Genomic DNA, 20660 nt, shown 5'->3' with positions numbered 1-20660 from the left:
GCAAGGATCCATAATGAAAGATCCAAACACTTGGATGGCAGCTACTGATCTGAAAAATGCTGAATATAATACAACAGGGCTGTGGTGCACTAAACTTAAAAGAGCCACTGTGTAGGGTAAAAAAAGAGTGATGTGAATAACAACACACTGTTGTGTTCTCTATTAAAGCAACCCCCACCCACTCCCCGCTCAGTCTCCCAACCCAGTCTCCCCCCAGCCTCACATTTCACACCAACAATTGTCTCCCAAGCCTTGATCAGTATGGACTACCATACTGCTCTCACTACAATGTCTTTGCCACACAGAAGTCACTTTATCAGAGTTCCAACGCACTGTCATTCAAGGACAAGTTGTGGCAAGTAACTTTTCTTGTAGTTCTGCTTAAAAATAGCATTAAGCTGTTGGGGAAATCCACTTACTCCATTTCTTGTCAGTATTTAGATTGGAAAGTCATTAACTTTCTCATATTCTAGCTTAGCTAGACAAAAAAACAAAAAACCCACTAAACTAAACCATCTCTCACTGCTGGCTGTTGTTCAGCAAATAATAGTTACATCACAACTGCAGATAGACAAATTACACAGTTGTTCTGACCGTCTAAAGTGGTAATAACCAACAAACCAAAGCAACACCATCTAGTCAAAAACCTGTTTCTATAATAACAAGCAAAATCAGATGTGACGACCTAACTGTAAACTGAGACTACAGCAACAATGCATGTCTGAAGCATCACGCTGCACACAAGAGGCCGAGAAGGAAATCAGTGAGGACTTGTTTCTTCATAGTATGCTGCACGCAACACTGAACAGGAGGAAGGCTCCTTCATTGAGTAACAGGGTGCTGGTTAAGACAGAGGCTAAGTAAAAGGGTACTTACACTCAATATTTATTGGGTTATTTATCCGAACCTCTAAACTAAAACTTTAGCACATGACTGTGTGTTTGTGTTTCTTACCGTTTTTTCTTGATTTTCTGGCTGAAAATCCGACTCAAAGGTCTGTTTCCGAAGAAGTTTGTGTAGGCCAGTTCGCTCTGAATACACACTCCAGCCATCCCCCTGGCATCTTCATGCATACACATAAGACAGAAAAGACACAAAAACACAAAAAAGGGCATTCATGGTTAACTAAAAGACCTCTGAACCAGTCTGGATAACAACACTGAAGCATTATGCAGTGCATGTGTGCAGTGAATATGAGAGTCTTTGTAGGAAACATGTAAACATAAGAATGTATCAGATAGGACACGCAGTCTTTTACCTTCTGGAGACGACGAGCCACGGCTGGGTGTAACTCTTTATGCAGTCTCTTACATGCGGATCTAGTTCCACTCTGTTAAGAGATAAGGATGAGGACAATGAGATATGCAGACACATGCAAGCAGCTGAAAACTTTGAATTCTTCTCCTGTCTTAATTTGGACTTCATGGTCACGTTGTGAATACTCTGAATAAGCAAAGATAACGTGCAGAAAGTTGTTTTACAATGAATTTGGGGAGACAGTCTAAATATTTATTTTATTACAAAACAATCTGCTAAACTTCTTTGGAAGATGAATAAAGGCTTGTTACCCACCTCTGAACATCAGTTTAATCAATATTTTAAGACATTCAGAGAAACCTGTCAGTAAAAAACGCTGTCCTTTTTGGCTTTTTGTGAGCTCTAGAAAACCATGTTAATTGACTCATAAATTATCCTCTTATTTAACAATCATTGGCCTGTAACATACCCATCCTCTGGGACAGAGTGTCGAATAGTGCGACACTCCTTTTCCACCTGCTCCACCTTCAGGTCATCATCAGGAAAGTCTCCAAATTCCTGCATCAGGGCAGAGTCTCCACTTTTTAACTGCGACATGAAGAATTCCTCCAGGTCCAAGGGCTCCACTGCATCATACGTCTGAGGCTGGAGAATCGAAGAATGATGGAGAAAATATTGGGATTGGGAAGATGGAAAAAAAAAGTGAGAATACATATCAGAAAAAAAAACAACATTAAAATTAAATATCTAGAAAATACTGGCAACCACCAGTGCTATCCTACAAGACAAAGAGGACACTATGGAAGAGAGCAACAAATGAATAATAACTAATGATTACATGCAGAGTGATGTGTAAACTTATAGAGAGTCCTATTGCAGGAATACTGCAGTGTATCTAAACACTGGTTCACGGTTATCTGATCCAGCCCTAACTATAAGCTTTTACAAGAAGCAAAATGGAAAACCAAACACTTTTCATTTTACAGTTTATACAGCCATTTGTCAAATTCAGACACACTACAGAGAAGAAAAAGGGAAGCATAACCAAACATGTTGAATCATGAATATTTTCTAATACCTCATACCTGTCTGAGAACAAAAGACACAGGGACTTACACAAGCGGAAACCGGAACAAGCTGGCATTCAGGCTGTTTGTGTGTGTTTTTTTAAATCCTATTTTTAGACAGAAACTGTAACTCCATCTCTACTACATCAGATCATGACAAAAGCAAAGCTGTAGTGGTTTCAAAGTACAATATAAATGGGTTGAAAGTTTCATATTTAAGCCTTTTAACAAATCTGTACTCTGACACAGATGAGCTTTTATAATCATTAGAAAGTGTACCAAAGGGGGGGGGGGGGGGGGGGAAGCACAACTGATGAGATAGCGCACCACACATCCTTTTTTGTCGTGCATTGCTACAGACAAAGAATTCTATAATTAAAATCAAAGGAAGCGGGGATAAAGAGAACGAGGCGAGACTGAGGACGGCTGACACGACGGCGATGCATAAGTGACCTGTCACTTTGCATGGTGGCGTCTACAGCTCACACAGAGACCGATGAGTCTATGTGCGTTGGTGTGTGTGCACTGCATCCCCCATCCCTCCACACATAAACAAAAAAAACAAAAAAGGAACCTGCATGGAGCAGGTGTCACTGCAGCAAACTGGGCAGACCTCCAATCTGATAATCATCAGGGGTAAGCTGAGGTAGGACAAAGGTTTAGAACCATATCCTATAATGGCTACATTTTCCAGACCAATTTTAAGCCTAGTCCCAGACGGAAAGCTTTTTTTTTTTTTTTTTTAGTTTTTTAGTTTTGTTTTTGTTGTTGATGGAAATATTTTTAGTGACTGTGCTTAATCTGAGCCATGGAAATGGGCTAAATGTCATAATGAAAAATTACTAAAAAGAAAAACCCCCAAAACTGATGAACAATAAAAGGAAGCCATTCTAAGAGTATGAATTTGAACAAGAACAGTCAGACATTTTTTAGAAGAATATTTCAGCTTTCAGTCACGCGGACTGTCCCATACAGGTAAAATACAGATAGCCTGTCAAAAACTGTGAGAGAAAGTGTGTCTTCAGGCAGACAGGAAACAGGGGGCCAAACCAGCTACTGGTATAGACAGTAAAAGATAACATGTATACACATAAGAGGTGGAAATACCTGCAGAAAAACATGAGTCACTGCTGTGCTTAACTTTTAAAAGCTGAGCAAATTCCATTTGCCTTCAGACATGTTTTTGCACATCAACCCACCCTAAGGGATATTTTTCCTCCACTAAGCAACGACGAGCATGTTGTTGCACACGGCCGATTATTAATGCTTAGCATGCAACACATGACAAAAGAATACACAGACAGCCAGAAGGAAGAACTATATCATTATTGTTTTAAATGAGAGGGCTCCGGTATAAAAAAAAAAACTAACTCCTCCTCTCTACAGAGGACAACCTCAGTATAGTAGCAAACTTCATCTGACTCCATGTGCATTTCTCTGGCTGTATGCCTCAAAGTTCAAAGAATCATTGTAACATGGCCTCTTTTTCTTGTTTGGTATGGAGGCTAACAAAAACAAATGAATGCAAATCTATGCATGCCTCTGATCAGTGCCTGCTGCTCTGTGGAGTCATCAGAGGTGCCAGCAAGAATCCAGCTTTCCTTGCAAAGCCAACAGCCACCAGACGTTTTTGACAAACTTGATCACAGGTGCAATAATTGCAGTGAAAACCATGAACGGCTGGAAGATGTGACAAAACTCAGTGAAGAATGTGCACAAATGATTAAATAAGACAAGCTTTTTTAAAAACAAAAAAAACAAATAAAGCATTTTCATGTAAAAATGACCATTTTTAGAAGCACATTACTGCTGTCGATATACAGGAGGAACACAGAAAAAAGAAACAGATGTAAAGAACCCAAGAGAAAATAAAGCTACAGTAAACATGACAGAAGATATGTGAGCAAAATCTCACTCTAGTTTCACAAAAAGACTGAGCTCAAGCCGACATCGCAAACTTACCCTGCTGAAAACTGAACACCATAAAAAGGAAGTGTACAAAATGGCGCACTCCGGATATGGGGAACCTACACTGTGTACCTACTGGCGCTCAGTGCTTTTGAGTGAAACTAAGCCACAGTGCAATGCACAGAACCCCTTTAAAGTGGGCTTCATAGACCTAGAAGCTTAAAGAAAACCATCAGCATTAGCAAAAATAAATCAGAAGCCACAGAGTCAATGCTTTAATTGGAGCCTGACTGTTTAGAGACCCACAAAACGTTTAGACATCAGTTTTAGACATTACAGTTCTCAGCTGAAAGGGACAAAACCACAAAACACTGAAGGAAGTGACATCAGCAAGGCGTCCCTCCATCAACTGGTGTTTCAACAGACAGGAACAGAAACTAGAGATACATACATGTGCATGCTGCTCACACACACACACACACACACACACACACACACACACACACACACACACACACACACACACGGACTGCAAGCTTTTAAATTTGTTAATGTCTCTGACCAGGCAACAGTTTCAACTCAGGTTCAGTCAATATTAACGTAGTGATCCGCATAACAACTGCAGCAACAAGCACCCCTCCCTCATCCCTGTGCTAGACGGGACTGCTGAATAATGTAAAACTATCATCCCAGAGATTATGGTATTAAAAATCCTCTCCCGCATCCCAAATCCGGACATATTGAAGATTTGCCTGGATAAGCTGCAAGGTAGGCAGCGCCCATCCAGTGCCTGTCAGTATCCAAGGCACTGACCCATTTCTCAAGCAGGTTACAGATTAACCATGCTGCATGCTACAAGCCGGGTCAGGACAGCTGGCTCAAGTACTTCTCCTCAAGACCTGTCAGCCAGAAAGCTCAAGAATCATTACTAAAATATAAAAAAAAAAAAAAAAAAAAAAAAAAACAGCCCAAAAAAACATTATTTAAGGGTTTAAGCTCTGTCACTCAAACACAAATATATGTCACAAAACTTAACAACTGCAAGCTTTAGAAAACTTTACATGAGAGAAATGTAGGGCGACACAGAAGAAAAGATGCGAGGAAAAGACAGAAATAGACGAAAAGCGAGAAGACTGAGAGCAGAACATATAAAGCTGGGAGGCAGAGACAGAGGTTCAGAGGGTACTACAGAGAGTGCAGCGGGAGCAAATCCCCGCAAAGGATTACTGTGCATCATTCTGTCTGTAGGCATTGGAGGGCAGGGATCGTTCTCTGTCACGCTTCAAATGAGGAGAGTAGAAAACAACCTGCCATAATGACTTTCAAGTCTTTTCAGTATGTGCTACATTTTTCAACGCATGTTAAGCCAAAGAGCAGCGTCAGGCCGGTGTAAACGGCTATGCAGGCAGCTCTTTGCAAAAGCAGCAGCTCATGCTGTAGAAGAACTGTTTCAGGATTCAAAGCATAATCTTCAAGGTGAGACACCACACCGAGTCAGACAGTCCCAGAGCTAATGACAGCAAAGGCAGGATGTGAAAATGATACACTTATAACTCTCCAGTGGTATAAGCAGAATCACTAAAGCAGCATAAGAGGAAGCCACTCCACTGATGTTTTAGTCACAGCATGATTTTTCCCCCACTTCAACTAGGATTTCATCACTACTGCTCTGGTACAAGGGAAGTAATAATATATAGATGTAATATTACAGCACACTTAACATGTTACGCATTTGAATAAGGAAATATAAGCATAACTGGGAAAAAATACTTAAAAAAAAAAGTTCATATTGCTAACATTCCTTTCCTGAGATCTGCCTGCAGTTCAAATCTGGATGATATGACAATTTCCTGCTGAATAAAACAAAAGACTAAACTCCAAAAGCAAAAGAATTCTTTTAACAGAAGGAAACTCACCACAGTAAGCCACACTGTGGCCGAAGCGTTCGAGTTGGTTCGGCTGTGATGCAAGCCATGGTTCCCACCAAAGTGTTTCCTGATCTCTGCAGAAGAGTGCCTGAAACAAAATGTTAGAAAACACAGATTTATAAGGTTTTGTGTTCATGAGCCAGAGTATCATATTTGTGTGCTGTTTTAAAGGGAATGTTTGCTTTAAAACAAGCATTAAAAACTCTACAACCTCATCTTTTGTGTATAATTCCAACCACATGCACACATAGTGTATCTTAATGACAGATGCAACAGCACCAATTCCGCAATTGTTCTTAGTCGACTCGGCCAGCCATGGTGTTCCTATTCAACTATTGTTCACTCTCTACAGAAGCCCACCGCTGCTGGCTGTGTAGAGGCTTTGTCATGCTTGCGTTGAATGATATGGTGTCCCGCTGTAAGGGTCAGAGCAAGCAGGAAATCAACATGACACAAGAATGGAGTACTATTCAAATATGTTGGGTAGATGGTGTTTGTGTTTGCCTGTAGCTTTTACCAATAAGAAGGGAGAACAGTGCCCTGATTTTCTGCACACATTCCATCTCCATGATACGGCCACTAATACACTAGTTACTTATTTCTAATTAATCCACCATATCACTGGAGCCCCACCCAAATCTGCGCAACAGCAGCTCAGTAACAAAACCCCAGTCTGTGTATGTATGTGTAAGTATATGTCATTTTGAGTTTTCTCGTGTGCGTCTTCTGTTAAATTTACTCCATTTTCTGTGTATTGTTGCATATGCAAGCGTCAGAAAGAGTTTATTGTAACGCTGACGCACAGGGAAGCGTTAGAGGGCAAAGACTTGAGCAAATGGGTCACATTCCCGACTGCTTCGCCTGTGGTCAGTCTCACGGGTTCAGTAAGTCCCCTTGGCCATTGTTACAACATCGCTGTTACTAATTATCACCGCAAACTAATAACAAATGCTGTAAAGGAATGCCAGTATGTCAAAACCACTGAAGCTACAGAATCATGGAGCATGCACAATCTGATGAGCACTTTCATGGAAATTTCGAAAAAGAATTACAAAACAAGTACAATTTTCAAAGCTTAAAAACAAACTGGCATAATATGAATACTAACAACATGACACACAGTATTGTGCAAGGCTTGAGCCAAGCCCCATTTCTTTATATTTCCTCAGAAAATGTGAAATGGGTGCAGGGGTGTACTGAAACACATAAACATGCATGTAAATACAGTACATCAGGCAAAATCAGAGCTTGCACAGTTCTAATAAGCTTAAAAATCAATACATGGCATGAAAACCTTTATTCAATAATGTTGATGTCCTGGCACTGGGGAGGACGATCCATGACTGATGATGTTCTATTGTGTATTTTTCTATCCATGTATGCTTTTACTATACTGGCAATGCGTTTCATTGTAATCAAAAATGAAGTTGTTGCCAATCATATACTTTCAAGATGGCATTACATGATGGATCAAAATCTGATGGTACTTTTCTGTGTTCATAATTCCACCCCCAACACCATGGCTAAAAAGCAACTCTAAACCATGACAGAGGCATCTCTCAGGCCCTCTTTGAGATCTTTACTAGATTTTTTCCCCATTACCTAAAGGAATGACTTTCAGATACTGTTCATCTGCTGCAGCTATTGTCCCCTAGGCCTGCCACTTCTTCTTTTGTCCTCCACTTGTCCAGTTTCCCCAAATATTTTAAGGAGGCGATGCACAATATGCCAAGCAACGCAAAAACCAAATTAATTTGTGATTCATGTGGTTCACTGGTTCATCCCCTTTCCCCCTATCACCATCCCTCTGAAAATCATCAGGTAGAAGAACTAGACTAAAAATTACTGCAAAACCAGACAATGTCCAACAAAAAAAAAAACAAAAAAAAAAACTTGGACAGCCTGGAAAACTATTGCTCAAGAACGCTTTAAAAGTTCCAAGAAAGTCTGGCTGCTTGGAAATAAGAGGCGGATTAAGACTTTTGAACTGTACTGAGCTAACAACATGACATACTATTATTATGAATGTGTTTACTATACTTGAGCGAGCCTGTTTCAGTCATGCTGTTTATAACACGTTCTCCTCCCCCTCTAAAGCACATAATATGCTGAGTCAATAAAATAACTGAATGCCAGAAAAGGTCATGGCATGGGTGGGAAAACAGTATACAAATTTACACAAAGGCCAAAGTCCAGCACTGCAGCAGCATTTTTATTTAAAGCCATAGCTAGCTGCTCACGGCCATTAAAACAGAGTTTTAAGAAAGTGGTGCTGCACAATAAGTAAAAAGAATTAATTGTGTACATTAAAAAACAAACACATATTGCAGCAATATGCTTGTAAAATAATCACACGAGCCAGATTAGAGGACACACACCCACACGAACAGGTACAGCTGATCAATTGACCAGATTAGCAACAGCAACACCAATGCAATGCAAAAAAAAGCTTTGCATTCATGGTTTAAAATGTATTTTAACCACTATGCAAGTCAAAATACAGCTGCGGCCTGATTATAGTCTACAAAGTTACACACACATATCATAAAAACGCTCACACCTCATGTCTGCTCAGTATACGCACACAATCATATGGCGGTATCTAGTGAACAAGTGTAGAGCAGTATGTTTGTCCCTCGCAAGATAACACGGTGGACACTGGTTGTGGAGGACTCTCGCATACACACCTTTACCCTGTACCTCCATATCAATAAACTAATCTCTGTTCGCTCTCCTTAAAGGGAATGTGCCAGGTTACAGTTTTAGTATGTAATATGTCAGAACTGCATACACAGATGAGGTTTAAAAGGGGCTGCAGTATAATAAGCTTTAAAAAAAAAAAATCTATTTGTGGAGACCTAAGTGACACACACACAAAAAGAAATCACCCACCTCAAATGCCTCTTCTTCTGTCATGTTGTCTCTTTGAAATCAGAATAAGCCACTGTTGAGATTTTCATGACAAAACTAATAAAAAAATCCAATAAGGCTGAGGCTTTTTTGTCCAAAAGCAGATTGTCTGGTGGGTGTATTGAGTTTATACCCAAGACGATATAAACTCTGTAATAACCCTTCTCATTACATGAGACTTTATAAAGACATGCCCTTAACCACTCTAACTTGTGCCATTTCTACATATCTTCCATTGGTACTTTCTAGCTCATACAACCTAATAACACATACTGTACATAAAGTATAGCTAATATATGCACATGGGTCCATGTGCTACTACGCATTCACTGATACAGATTAAATGCCCGTCTATAAAAAGACAAGGCAAGTAAAACAGTATTCAGATCCAAGCAGGCATTTTTTTTTACCACTACACAAACAGCTTGACACAGCAGACAGCATCTGTGTCTCTCTTCAGTGGTGATGGGTCTTGGCATCCTTTGCTACAAAAAACCAAAGCTGCTTTTGTTAGGAAAGATAAAAACAGAGCTTTGGTCACTTAAGCAAAATAACACCAAAAACAGCTTGCATCACTGATCTAGCAAAAACTGGTATCTGATTGTGGTTTTAGTAAGACATCATAAAGACACAATTCCTGGAAAAAGGAATTGCTTCTTGTGGATCAACCCAGAGACAAAACTTTATAAAGGGACAAATATTTGATTTTAAGCAATACTTGCCACTACTGGAAGCACTGCAAAGTTCATAAACAGGGTTGAATAAAAGTCAAGACTCTAAGAGCAAAAAAATGTTCACTGTAGGACCTTTCATCAAATCTATCAGATCCTGCTGAGTAAAGAAAAGTACTGAAATAGCTTTGGTTTAAACCAGCTTCTCATACAGAACTGCAAGCCTGAGATCTCTGAGAATACCAACAGTGGTGCTGCCAACTTCCACTGTGCTCTTATGTCTTGCCCTAAAAAAGTAACCAGACACTAGATCATCTTTAGACACTTTGTTACTAGCAGCCTATATCAATATGGTGTGCACTGTACTCTTAAAAAGAATTGAGGAAACCAGACAATTGGAGGACAACTGTGGCAGACATAAAACTGCAACAGATGAACAGTATCTAAAAGTCATGTCTTTAACAGGACTCAGACTATATCTGATGAAGCTGATGCGCCATCAGAAATAGTCTCAGTGGAAAAGTAGCTGACAATCAGTGACAGGTTTTTATAAAGTTTTGAATGCATAATAATGACTTTTGGTTAGAGTCATTGTCAGTATGTACAGAGAAGGTGAGGAAACAAGTAGATTCTAAGTGTCTACAGCCATCTGTAAAACAGTGCAGACTCTGTCATGGTTTGTGCATTTCAGCTAATGGTGTGAGATCTTGTCAAAATTATTGGAATTATGAACTAAGAAAAGCACCATCAGATTTGATCCACCGTGCAATACCAACAGGGAAGTATCTGAGTGGCAACAGCTTAATTATGATACCAATGTAGGTTGCCAAATTAGTGTGGAAGAGCGAAAATGTCTGCATATTGTGTGCTTGTGTTTTATGTTGATGTGATTGTTTTCATGTGGTGTGTACAAATGTCTGACTTCCACTGCAAGCCAATTTCCCCATAGGGAAATCGATCAGAGCTCAAACCTCAACATTACTGAAGCAGCGATGATGACTGAGAACGGAACAACAGGCAGCAAAGATGTTCATACCAAATATTGACTTTCCAAGTTCTTAGAATTGTACAATATGTTTATTTGCAGATGTTTTAATAAACCTCTGCACCCATTTCCCTAGTAAAGTTTAAAGAACTAAAGGCTGATTCAAGACCTTTCCACATTACTGTATATACCTACTTTTAACCTTAGCTAGATCCTTACAATACATTTTCATTCACCTACTCACACAAACTCTCAGCCACCACCATCATGTAAGGTGCCTGGCTCCTACTGGGGTGAATTTGTGGATGCCAGGAATCAAAAGCATCCAAAAGACTCCAATGTTTAAGCATTCACCATTTCCTATTTAATCCAATCTTGGAGACATCACGCACCTACAGTGGTGTGAAAAAGTGTTTGCCCCCTTCCTGATTTCCTCTTTTTTGTATATTTGTCACTCTTAAATGTTTCAGATCATCAAACAATACATGGGCCTGTGTGAAAAAAGTGATTGCCCCCTAAACCTAATAGCTGGTTGGGCCACCCTTAACAACAACAACGACAACAACTGCAATCAAGCATTTGCAATAACTGGAGGAAATTTAGCCCACTCATCTTTGCAGAATTGTTGTAATTCAGCCACACTGGAAGGTTTTCGAGCATGGACTGCCTTTTTATGGTCATGCCACAGCATCTCAATCAGATTCAGGTCAGAACTGACCTAGGCCACTCTAAAGTCTTTGTTTTTTTTAAGCTGTTCAGAGGTGGACTTGGTGGTTTGTTTTGGATCATTGTCCTGCTGCAGAACCCAAGTGCACTTCAGCTTGAGTTTACAAACACATGGCCAGATATTCTCCTTCAGGATGTTTTGGTAGACAGCAGAATTCAGCAAGTCTTCCATGTACTGACGCAGCAACACAGCCCGAGACCATCACACTACCAGCACCATAGTTTACTTTTGGTATGATGTTCCTTTCCTCAAACCTTCCAAAAAGTTCTTTTTTTTTGTCAAATGTGAAACAAGCCTTTGTGTTCTTTTTTGCTCAGCAATGTTTTGTGTCTTGGAACTCTGCCATGGATGCCATTTCCATAGTCCCTCTCTTTTTCTTTTTCTTTTTTAAAATCGTGGAACTATGAACTCTGACCTTAACTGAGACATGTGACGCCTGCGGTTCTTTAATGTCATTCTGGGTTCTTTTGCAACCTCCTGGATGAGTCGTCGTGGGGTTAGGGTTAGGGAGTAATTTTGGTAGGCCGGTCACTCCTGGAAAAAGCTTCACCACTCTTCCAAGTTTTCTCCATTTGTGTATAATGGCGCTCACTTTGGTTCAATTGAGTCTCAAAGTTTTAGAAACTGATTTGTAACCCTTTCCAGACTGACAGAGAGTGACTTTGTTTCTCAGGTCTTTCTTCAGATCGTGGCATGATGTGTTGCTTTTCAAGATCTTTTAGCCTGCTTCACTTTGTCAGACAGGTTCTCTTTAAGCGATTTCTTGATTCAGCAGGTCCACCAGTAATCAGGCCCGAGTGTGTTTAGGGAAACTCAGCCTTACAAAAATGTGGTTAATCAAATTCATTATTTAACAAGAGAAGCAGTTACTTTTTCACACAAGACCAGGTAGGTTTGGTTAACTTTTCTCCCTTAATTAAGTTTAAAAACTGCATTTTGTACAACTCAATTTCAGTTCAATTCAATTATATTTACATAGTGAGTGAGAAAGGTGACTGAAGAAGAAACACTCATGCATCATGGGAATTCCCCAGGAGCCTACGCCTATTGCAGCATAACTAAGGGAGGATCCAGCCCCAGCTATATGCTTTATCAAAAAGGAGAGAGTGTTTTTGATAAGCCTGATCTTAAAAGTAGAGACGGTGTCTGTGTCCCAAATCCAAAGTGGAAGCTGCATGGTTCCACAGATGATCTGAAACATGCAAGTATAACAAATATGCAAAACACTAAGAAATCAGAAAGGGGGCTAATACTTTTTCACGACTGCTAATTTTGTCATCATTTTTGCATAATTTTTGTCAACTCTGGGGTCATAAACCTCCTTTATTCTACATTTCATTGTGTAATTATAAGCAGAAATGAAATAGAAAGCATTTGAGGTGCAATGCAGTACAAAAAGCAGCAAAAAAGCAAGGTGGCAACTTAAAAAAATAATATAAAATATTTTTTTTTTAAAAATCTAAAAGTAACTTGTGATTTCACCATTATATTGCCTGAATTACTGTATATATATTCAGTTTTACAGTAACCAGGTTACCACAGTGCATATGAAAACATTGTTTGAGTTTCTATGTAACTTAATATCTTTGAGTAACCTTATTGTGTGTGTTTGTAGTGTTACTGACGGACACATAAAACATGCTTATAGGCTTTTTAGATCACGCTAAACCTCAATTAAAACTTCTCATAAATTCTCCTTTTGGGGACATGACATTTGAATCACTATTAAGAAAACATTTTCCTAGCTAAACACAAAGCCTGAAGACAATCATTAAAAGTAGTTTTCTTTGCCTTTTTCCTCCCCAAGTGATGATTTTAGAAAATTTAATCAACACTGATGAGGACGGCACTATCAAAACAGCTGCTCCCCGGGAGTCAGTATGAAGCCACTGTTGAACTGCTGATGAGAGATCAGGCTCAGTGCTAAGACACAACAAGCCTCACACTATAATCATGTTATTTGTTAGTAAAAGGGCTTAAAATGCCTCACAAGTCATACTGTGCAGACAAAATGCTGCAATTACAATAAAACCCTAGCTTAGCATCATTAATCAGCTTTGATATTTTTCAATTATAAACACAGTTGATTAGTTCATACCTTATTAGACAAAAAAAAAAATTGGTGAATGATAACATGCTTGAATAATTAGACATTTACAGTCTGTAAGACTTCCCTAATGGATCAGCTGTTACGATATTGTCAGCATTATTTTCACTGTCATACTATGACAATGACATTGTTCTTAAGAAAAAATAAGATTCTCCTTTTCAAAGACACTGAGACTGGACAGCAAGGCTAAATATCTTATCATTTATCAGACATAAATAATTTTTGTTGAAGCTGCTTTGTGGGTTAAATATATACACAAGATGTCAGGTACGCCCCTCATTGGTCAGTAAACAATGGGTTACTTTTATCAGATGACACAGGGGAACTGGTGGTGGTCAGAGGGCCCGGTGGCGCCTGTGTCCGGCAGCCTCGCCTCTGTCAGTGCGCCCCAGGGCAGCTGTGGCTACAATGTAGCTTGCTATCGCCAGTGTGTGAATGTGTGTGTGAATGGGTGGATGACTGAATGTAGTGTAAAGCACTTTGGGGTCCTATGGACTAGAAAAGCGCTATACAAATGCAGGCCATTTACCATTTACCATTTACCAATTATAGAGTACTGTAAAAAGTCTCGGGCTGCCCCTGTTTTCCTTATATTTAGCTTCCAAGGAACCAGACTTTCTTGCAGTTTTTTTTAATGGTCTTGAAAAATAGCTCTCTAGGCTTTCTGAAGGTCTTTTAAACCTTTTCTTTGGACATTATCTGCTTTTTCAACAGTTTTCAATCTATTTCTTTTATCTGAACATTTTTAGCAGAAAGTTTTATTTGTTGACCCACTTAACACTGATGTATGAATCATTCGAACATACGTACCTAACTCAAGAGACCTTAAGTTGTGCCTACACATAATAGACAACTTAGGAAAGACTCAATTTTAAATTGTATCTTTTGGGTACTTTATTACTCAGTCTGTCAGAAAAACACCAAATCTTTCCCAGTTCTTTAGTTGAATCTCTCAAAAGCACAATAGAAGAAGCTTTTAAAACTATTTACAGCAGATAATGACTTTCAAATACTGTTTAAGTCCTTGAGTAATAGGAAATAAAATTCAGCAGTCAAGAAGTCATTCTTCAGCAAGGGAAACAAGGAGAAAAGGCCAAGTGATGACTCTAAGTTTTAAAGTTGTGGTTCAAATGGTCAACGTGCACAATATGTACAACAGTGCCTGTAAAACATGGTGGAGGCTCTGTCATGATTTGGCGCCGAATTTCAGTCGGTGTTAGAGATCTTGTCAAAATGGATGGAATTATGAACACAGAAAAGCACCACCAGATTTTGATTCACTATGCAGTACCATCTAGGAAGCATCTGATTGGTGACAGCTTAATTTATCAGCTTTGACAATAATACCAAACAAATAGAAAACTCTGAGTCACGGATTGGCCTCCCCAGAGCCTAGACCTCAGCATTATTGAAGCAGTGTGTTATTATCTTGACAAAGAACAGAATAAGAGACAACATCCAAAGAAGAGCTTCGAATGTCCTTCAAGAAGCCTGAAGAACTTTTCCCGAAGACTGCTAAACAAAATGGCAAGAAAGCTTGCTAAAGTAAGTTCAGGCTGTGTTGAAGAATAAAGGTGGACATACTAAATATTGACTTGTTAAGCTTAAGCTTAAACAAATTACTGTCCCAATTTTCCTAGCAAAATGAGGCTTGGCTCAAGACTTTTGTATAGTTATATTAGATCATGCTGGGGGAGAATTTCCTTATCTGTGGGCACAACAGTTGTGTAATTCTTGTGCAGTTCTGAGGTCCAGTCTTTGAAGGGAACCCTCACAAGCATAGGGAGAACATTCAAACTCCACACAGGACAGGTGGTGGAAACCCAGGACCTTCTTGCTGTGAGGAAATACTGTTAATCCCCACACCACACCTACTTGTAGAGCAAGAACCCTTTACCCCAAAGAAGTAGGCCCCTTTTTGTTATGTCATACATTGCAGGTCTCCACTTGCCATGTGTGCATATGGTGTATTCCTTCCAGCTTTTTAGAAATCAATACCCAAGTGTTTCTCAGACAGAGTCTGCTTCTACCCCCTTCCTCACAGCAACATCTCTGATCAATAAGCCCCAGAGATGGCAAATTTGATTACTCCCACCAAGCATAAAATTATCTATATTAGCAAGACATAGGTAGATCCTTGAACCTTTAAAACCCTTTCCCTCCTCTCGGTGTTTTTCCTTAATCTGAGCAGGGGAGGAAACACAGGAAAACAGACAGAAGTGTGGTATAAATGACAAGAGCAGGAAAGCAGACCAAAGGGATGCCCCCAGTGTGCATCTCATACTATCATATGTCTCCAGACTTAATGGGCCTTAGTGCTATCAGCACAATCACGACTCAGCTTCCTGTCAAAGGGAGGCACGCACAAACACAGCAGTCATTTAGCAAGGCTCAGGTCACAGGCAGGCTCAAAGCATGAAAAACTGGCTGTAAGGAATTATAATTTCCAGCTTAGTCCGACTGCTTTATCTGCACACATTTAGCCAAAGTTTGTAGGAAACTGCTTTTTTTTGACACTCCACTGGCTCATAACTCAGTGGCCCACCAACAGACAGGCAGGTTCACAGATGTCATTAGCGAAAAAACCCAGAGGAAATCAGATGAAATTCAATCTAGATCCCCCCTCCTCGCTGAAGCGTATTGAAAGACAGAGGCCCAGCATCTACAGCTGTCCTCACACCTGTTACCATATGCTCTTCAGTCCAATCACATTCAATCTCGGAATATTAAATGTCCAGCAGCTACCTAGAGTCTATGCAAAAAAACTGGACACTCAGCTCATGTTATATTTTTGACTGACATATTTTCACTGCAGTTTTCCATTCCTCTTTTTTTTTTTATATGCTTATGAAGAAACACACATTTCCTGATTTTAAACTGCCATTAGCAAAAAAGTGAAGTAAAACCAGTGAGTGACTTAGTGTCCCAGGTCGCAGGATTTCCTTCGCACTCCATCCTGATAAGAGGTGCCAAGGAAGGAAGTCTTCATAATTAATATATAAAATACAAGTAACATACAAGAAGAACTCAGTAAATATGGATTTGATTTGTTGACATGGAAAATAACAGGTCTTACAGCTTACTAGTGCACAGACAGCATAGATCAGGTTCATCTTGTGACAACTGTTCCTCTTTGTTCATGTGAGCTGCTTATGTATGGACTATGTTGCCTTGCATGGCTCTCTAGGTTTTTCCCCCTTTCACATCTGACTTTAGCTTGCACTTTTTCAAACAAGTGCATTTGAACTTTAATTTCTCCAACAATTGTCCAAACAACGTTAAGTATCATGGTAGCCACAATGAGTGCAGTAGTTTGTACTCATTATCAGATTTCAAAACCAACTCAGTTAGCAGCCAGTGTAACTCATAGATTTGTGTTAAATCTTCATCAGTGTTTTCAGCATTTACTTGCCATCCACTCAAAAGCATTTCCCCCTCACCATGCATTTTCCACCATTATCAATTTCCGTGATCGACTTTGCTGTTCTCTTTTTCACTTGCATCGAGCACCTGTTTAGTCTTTATACTGACATCAGCACAAACTCAATCCCAGCCAGCCCCCCCCCCCCCCTCCCCTTAACTACAAGCACTTGAAAGCAAACATAACAACAGATATTTAAAGTATCTGCATCAGTGCCTTCAGTCTCGACAACAATAAGATTCTTTCAGGAGGATACAACCCTTAAGTATAATATGGGTTATAAATCAATGTGGTTCTCATGTCACATTGAATAGCAGCAGAATATCCAAAATCTAATCACAGTGAGTGTTAATCTATTCCATCGTTGCTCTTTTACTATGAAAAGGTGCTACAGTACAGCAGCCACTAATCAGTGCCTCTCTGCTGGCTCATCAGTAGATTCAGGCTGTGACCCAAGATCTCTCACATCCCTTAGCAGCTGAGCTCAGCTCTGCTCAGCACATCACATCACAGCAAGTCGTCATGATTCTTCCAGGCTATTAAAAACAAGAACATGGATTTTCTTGACTAAGTGATTTGTCAATCGACAGTATCAAACATTTGGTGTAACCAGTGTGCTCATCTTTCACAAAATATGGCTACTACTATATGGCTCTTTAAGCGTTACACATATGAAAACTTCTAAAAGCTGTATATGACCAAAAAAAAACAAAAAACCTTTTCAGGGTTAAACTGATCCACACAAACTGACCTCCTCTACCATTTCAAAGGAGGCCCTACAGAACCTTATAAATATATTCCATCACAGTAGATAAATAGTGTATTTTTGTTAAATGACCCTACTGCACAGGAGGCATGGTACACAATAGGCTTCCATGTACATACTTCCTCCACACCTGCTCAAGTGTCACAGCAGGAACTATGACCACATCCCTAGTCATTTATACAAGCTCTATGAGCTAGTCAGCCCTCCAAAAATACAGGAAATGGTCACATTAGTAACAGTAGATATATATAATCAGCATCCTCACGAGGAGGAAGTGACATAAATAATGTGCAAATCGTTTAGCTTGGTGATAAAAGCTCAGCATGCTGCTCAAATCTGACATGTATGTAAATAAAGAGCAAGAAATAAACAAATTCATGCATGACCGACTGAGCACATGGCTGCCACTGTAAGCTTAACACAAGTTAATCATAACCTGCCATAAATTCTCTGAGCATTTAAAGTTGCAGTAAAGTTGGCTGTTTATAATCCTCCAGGCTGCCTTTCCCGGGACACAGTGAATCAACCTGCAGCATTGACATTCACAACATGTGGCTGCCTGCTTCACTCTGGACTTCCCTGAAGGGGAAGTAAGACTTCACATTCACTCCTAAACTAAACCAAACCAAACCAAACCGTGCCCCCAATACTATATTATAATTTCTCTACATTTACCTGTTGATTTTCAGAGCGAAAGCCCGCCGATCTGCGCTGCCCAGAGAAGCCATACGCGAGTCTGAAGTCCAGTCCGGCGACGGTGTCGCTGGTGGCTTTGGTGTTTTCTCGCGGTTTGGCACCGTCGCTCTCTCCGACGCACCGCTCCTCCAGCTTCGCTACAGCTCAACTGTCACACCAACGCTCATCTTGGTTGCGGCGGCGGCAGCAGCTTAACTGGGTGTATACTTCCGCATTTAATGAGAGCCATCCCGTGGAGACAGAGGGGGAGAGAGAGGGAGGTAGACATCGACGGTGCGAGAGTGGGAGGGGATGTGATGGGACAGGCTGGATGAGGCGCGCGCGCTCCCTCGCTGCCGTGGTGAGCTTTAACAAGCGCTTTCCTTCAGTGTGTGTGTGTGTGTGTGTGTGTGTGTGTGTGTGTGTGTGTGTGTGAGAGAGAGAGAGAGAGAGAGAGAGAAAAGCGCTGACCACTTTCGGCGTGACACTCAGACTGAGAGGGAAACCAAATAAATACACTTGTTTGATAGGTTGGCTCTGTCCAAATCCAAAAACGTCAGATTCACTTTTAACCACAACCGTAACCACATGAAGGTGCTTTAACCCAAACCCTGGCGGTGGAACCCTGAACCAAACATAGGTGTAGATTATCTCTGCTATGCATCGTGCCACCAGTATGATGGTGCACAAATCAAATCATCTGCTAAAAAAAAAAAGATTGCTGGTATATAAACTGTTATAAATGCCTTGCTGGCCTGTAACTTGCTCAAAAAAAAAAAAAAAAAGCTATATTGGTTTTAATGAAGATTACTGAGTAGGTGCAATAATGTAGACTCATAAGGATACAGGAAAAACAGGGCATGTCTTTATATTATGTATAACTCCATTGTTTCAGTTGATTACAGCCTATTTACCAAAAATGAACAAAGATATTAGACATTGACAAACTAACAAAAAACAAATGTAAGCATCAGGAGTTTGGGAGCTAATTAAACAGGTGGGAGCAAACTGTTTGATCATTCATTAATTGTAAAATTGTCAAAATGTTAAAAAGTCTGCAGACAATGTTTAAAACTAAGTAAAGAGCCATCTTAACGAAACCTTAGTAAGTTAAAGAATAAGTTGTTCTCTAGCATGTGGAGAGATAGTCTCTCACTAAGAGAACTAACGGTATGTTTATTGTGACAGAAAGGGTCCCATTAACTATACTGCTTCAGTGTAACCAGTGCAAAGCACCTAATGTTCAAAAAGCAAAAAAACCCAAACAACAACAACAACACACACATCATACACTCACATACAAAACAGCAAAAAAATAGGACAATAGGGATGACATTCAAAATAAACCAAAATTGTACATAACCCCCCTCCCCCCCACCCACACACACACACACACTTCTTCCACCTCACGGTATTAGCTTAAATCTGATAACAGTGCTATTGTTCCAACCTTTTCTCTCCCACTTCTTGCTGAAGTCTTGTTGTATATCGCAAGTGTTCCTGAGTATGTAACCTCTAAAAAGTGTAAAGTTTTTTAACAACACATTTTTTGGGGGGGAGGATATTTTTCACTATTCTCCATGTTTCACGCAGTGTTTAGCCACAAAAACAAGAAATTATGCAATCCAGAAGTTATAAGTTCCTATGGGAGTCTATGCTATGGTGCCGTTTTGCTTGGTCTAAGCCTCACAAACACTGGAAAACACATCAAGGGGATGCACACACACACACAAAGAAAAGAAAATCTAAACAGAACATAACTGTCTTGTTTTGGAGTGTAGCAGAGCTCAGCAGCAGAGTACAAGAACAAATGATGAGCTGTTTATTTTAGACTGTTACAAAGCCCATAATAACATACATTCCAAAATGGAAACAAAGTATGGTCCACAATTGCCAAGAAACATACAAACAAGGACAGGGATACACACAGAGAAGCAGATGGACAGGTAGCAGTGTAAGTACAAAAAGAGGCTTTAATTATGCATACAGAGGCAATGAAAATCAAAGAAGAGGGGAAAGACTTGGGTAACCAAAAACAGCTGTTGCTAATCAAGGATAAGAAGCTACAGGAAGTAAAAGTAAATAGAAGACAGGAGAGGCAAATCAAAATAAAACATACTAATCTGAAAGACATCACTTTTCAAGTGTCTCACACAGACACTTGACAATACAAGGAGATAACACAGTGAGACTACACAAAACCAAGGATGACTCCCAAACAGAATCAAAAACCAA

The 20660-nt window shown here is 39.9% G+C and overlaps 1 protein-coding gene across 1 annotated transcript in view; it reads right to left on the bottom strand.

Annotated features, from left to right (window-relative positions):
* Positions 1–18678, bottom strand: part of dock8 (dedicator of cytokinesis 8) — a 55247-nt gene extending 36569 nt beyond the window's left edge. Inside the window, exons 1-5 of the mRNA XM_085367377.1 lie at positions 18426–18678; positions 6149–6248; positions 1727–1902; positions 1259–1330; positions 955–1063 (exon numbers count right to left, since the gene is read on the bottom strand). Of these exons, the coding sequence (XP_085223503.1) occupies positions 955–1063; positions 1259–1330; positions 1727–1902; positions 6149–6248; positions 18426–18478 (510 nt within the window). The 5' untranslated portion in view covers positions 18479–18678. The remainder of the gene's footprint in view (positions 1–954; positions 1064–1258; positions 1331–1726; positions 1903–6148; positions 6249–18425) is intronic.
* Positions 18679–20660: the final 1982 nt, after the last annotated feature.

The sequence above is a fragment of the Diplotaxodon limnothrissa genome, linkage group LG12, assembly GCF_057381915.1.
Source record: "Diplotaxodon limnothrissa isolate DT_005_m linkage group LG12, D_limnothrissa_male_GT1.1, whole genome shotgun sequence".
NCBI lineage: Eukaryota > Metazoa > Chordata > Actinopteri > Cichliformes > Cichlidae > Diplotaxodon > Diplotaxodon limnothrissa.
This window is presented reverse-complemented; position numbering and strand designations above follow the sequence as displayed.